This window comes from Odocoileus virginianus, chromosome 28, assembly GCF_023699985.2.
Source record: "Odocoileus virginianus isolate 20LAN1187 ecotype Illinois chromosome 28, Ovbor_1.2, whole genome shotgun sequence".
Classification (NCBI taxonomy): domain Eukaryota; kingdom Metazoa; phylum Chordata; class Mammalia; order Artiodactyla; family Cervidae; genus Odocoileus; species Odocoileus virginianus.
In genome coordinates this window covers 1,092,317-1,094,642 of record NC_069701.1, presented here as the reverse complement: position 1 = coordinate 1,094,642, position 2,326 = coordinate 1,092,317, and the positions used below count along the sequence as shown (strand labels likewise).

The window sequence follows — 2,326 nt, the reverse complement described above, 5'->3', positions numbered from 1 at the left end:
CAGGTGGAAAGGCATGAGGGTCTCGGAGGCCAACAGATCTGGGCAGGAGATGGGAGAATGACCCCCGCTCGGCAGATGGAAAGACTGGGGAAACCCTGAGGGGCACATGCTTGTCCAGGGCCACGTCACTTATGAGAAGGAGGAGCCTGGTCTGAAAGCAGCTGTGTCCCCAGAGCTCAGGCACTGGAGGCACCCAGGCCGCCCCCAAGGCTGAGGGCTGGGCAGTGTGGGTGTCACTGTGCCCACACGTGGCCTAACGGTGTGGTTGAACAGTCAGAAACACCGAGGTTCCCTTGGGGAGCTCTGTGTAAGAGACCTCAGCAATGAACCCAGGAAATGATGTCACTTCCTGGCAACAGAACCCAACAGAACCCAGAACCCAGGTATCCAGGCACCACTGCGAGAGGAGACCCCAGCCAGATCACTTGCTGCCAAGATGTTCTGCTGTTTGCCCCTGCCCAGAGGCCGGGGCCTCAGGAGGGCTCACAGGCAGAGTGTGTGGGATCGCTGTCGACGCTGGCTCAGGGCCCCCCGAGGAGGCCTCTGGCCCTTTGCCCGAAGGAACAGGAAGGTAACACGGGAGCCCCAGGCCGGGCCCGGCCACCTCTCCCATCCCACCCGGGCAACCCTGAGTCCTTTCCCTGTGAATGGGGACGGGGGGTTCTCGGGGTGTGTCTGCCTCAAGCAAGCCCAGACGGATGTGCGGTCAGAAGCCTGTGGGCCGGTGTTGTCCACACTGCAGGGGAGAGCAGGCTGGGCGGGATGGGGAGAGTCCAGGCAGCGCTGGCTGGTTGACCTTACGCCCTAAGAGGTGTCTCCTTCCTCCCGGGTGGGTATCTGAGCAGACACACGTCTCTGCTGGGAGCAGAAATTCAAGGGGGCAGAAGCAGCAGCCATACTGGCCAGGCCCAGCTCGGAAAACACCAAGCAGGCCTGGCTGACGGTTACCGTCACTGCAGAGCTTCCCACCGGATGTGGCCTCCGAGGGGGACACGCCGTCCACCTCCTCGAGGGAGGGGTCGGAGCCCCACCCCCCTGCCCGGGAGGCCCAGTGCAGGGTCCAGGTGAGCGTGCCCATGGAGGGGTCAGCCCAAGGGGGAGTGAAGAGCAAGAGGGGAAGGCCTCCCCAGAAACCACCCAGGACACACCCCGGGGCCCAGTCTCGGGCTGCTACGGGGCTCAGCACACCTGGCTCCGACCCAGAGCCCCGAGGACCCAACCCTCTGAGGCAGCACGAGGACCTGGAGCCCAGCGCGGCAGAGCGCAGAGGTGAGGAGGCTGGGGCTGGGCATCTGAGTGTGTGGGGAGGGCCGCTGAGCTTCCCAGGGAGGAGTCCTCCAGAGCTGAGGCTGGGCCTGGAGCAAAGGCTGGCTTACACCATCTTGCAGACTGCAGTCAGAGAAGGCATCCTATGCTGGGGATTCTACTGGAAGTTCTGGGAAGCTTTAGAGCCCAGTTAAGCCCGTGACAAGGGAGACCTGTGGGTCATCTCTTCTCTCCCAGCTCTAGCTCTGACCTTCCAACTCAACCAGGCTTCATTTCCAACACCTGTCCCTACAGAGGTGGTTGCTCCACGTGCAGGACCCAGGGATCCACTGAGGGGACATCGAGACCTGATCCATCCTGTCTCAAAGACACTGGGCCAGCTGGTTACTGGCCACCACTCTGGGCAGATCGGACCTCTGTGCCTGCATGACCCCCAGCCCCAGGCACCGATGTCCCAGCCCCTCAGCCCTCAGCCCGAACGTCCACCTGCACCTGCACCTGCTCGGGCTTTGGCAGGAGAACCCGAGTCAGGGCATGAGTTACCACCTCTGCAGGGAGAGCCTGCCCTGGCTCCTGCTCAAGACCCAGATGCCCACGATGACTGACCCACCGCTGCAGGGAGGACGGGCCCCCGTTCTGGACAGAGACCCAGAGCCCGTTCCGGAAACACCAGGTCCAGGGGAGCTGTGGGCTCTGAAGCGGCGATCCCTGTCTGCCCCCCGTGGATGCCATCACCTCGCTCCCCACCCAGGGGAGACTGAGTTCCCTTCCCTTGAGGGTCTTTTCATTTGGATTTTCTCTAACTTTTTTGTGCTCTTTTATTTGTTCTATGGTGTTCTGTACTTCTTTTGGTTAAGTTTTAATGAATAAAATTATTCATTTATTTAATAGTAACAATTATTGTTGTTTAATGATTGTTATTGTTGTTAACAATTATTGTTGTTTAATAATAACAGTTATTAAAAATGGTTGGAATTTGGGAACACTGAGGACCTACAAAGTGCTGTGTAACCACTTCCACCTTGTAGTTTCAGACCCTTTTCATATTTCCGCCTCACCT

At 59.3% G+C, this 2,326-nt stretch overlaps 1 protein-coding gene across 1 annotated transcript; it reads left to right on the top strand.

Annotated features, from left to right (window-relative positions):
- Positions 1–281: 281 nt before the first annotated feature.
- Positions 282–2,092, top strand: LOC110137760 (ral guanine nucleotide dissociation stimulator-like). The gene is made up of 2 exons (XM_070457095.1): positions 282–1,269; positions 1,561–2,092. Exons 1-2 carry the CDS (start codon positions 1,077–1,079, stop codon positions 1,869–1,871), a joined length of 504 nt encoding a protein of 167 aa, XP_070313196.1. The 5' UTR covers positions 282–1,076; the 3' UTR covers positions 1,872–2,092.
- The last annotated feature ends 234 nt before the right edge of the window (positions 2,093–2,326 follow it).

Excerpts from the sequence above, each read along its gene's own strand:
- LOC110137760 (XM_070457095.1), top strand. The coding sequence starts at position 1,077 with ATGGAGGGGTCAGCCCAAGGGGGAGTGAAGAGCAAGAGGGGAAGGCCT. Across the intron at positions 1,270-1,560 it reads CAGCGCGGCAGAGCGCAGAG|AGGTGGTTGCTCCACGTGCA; the intron begins GTGAGGAGGCTG and ends CTGTCCCTACAG.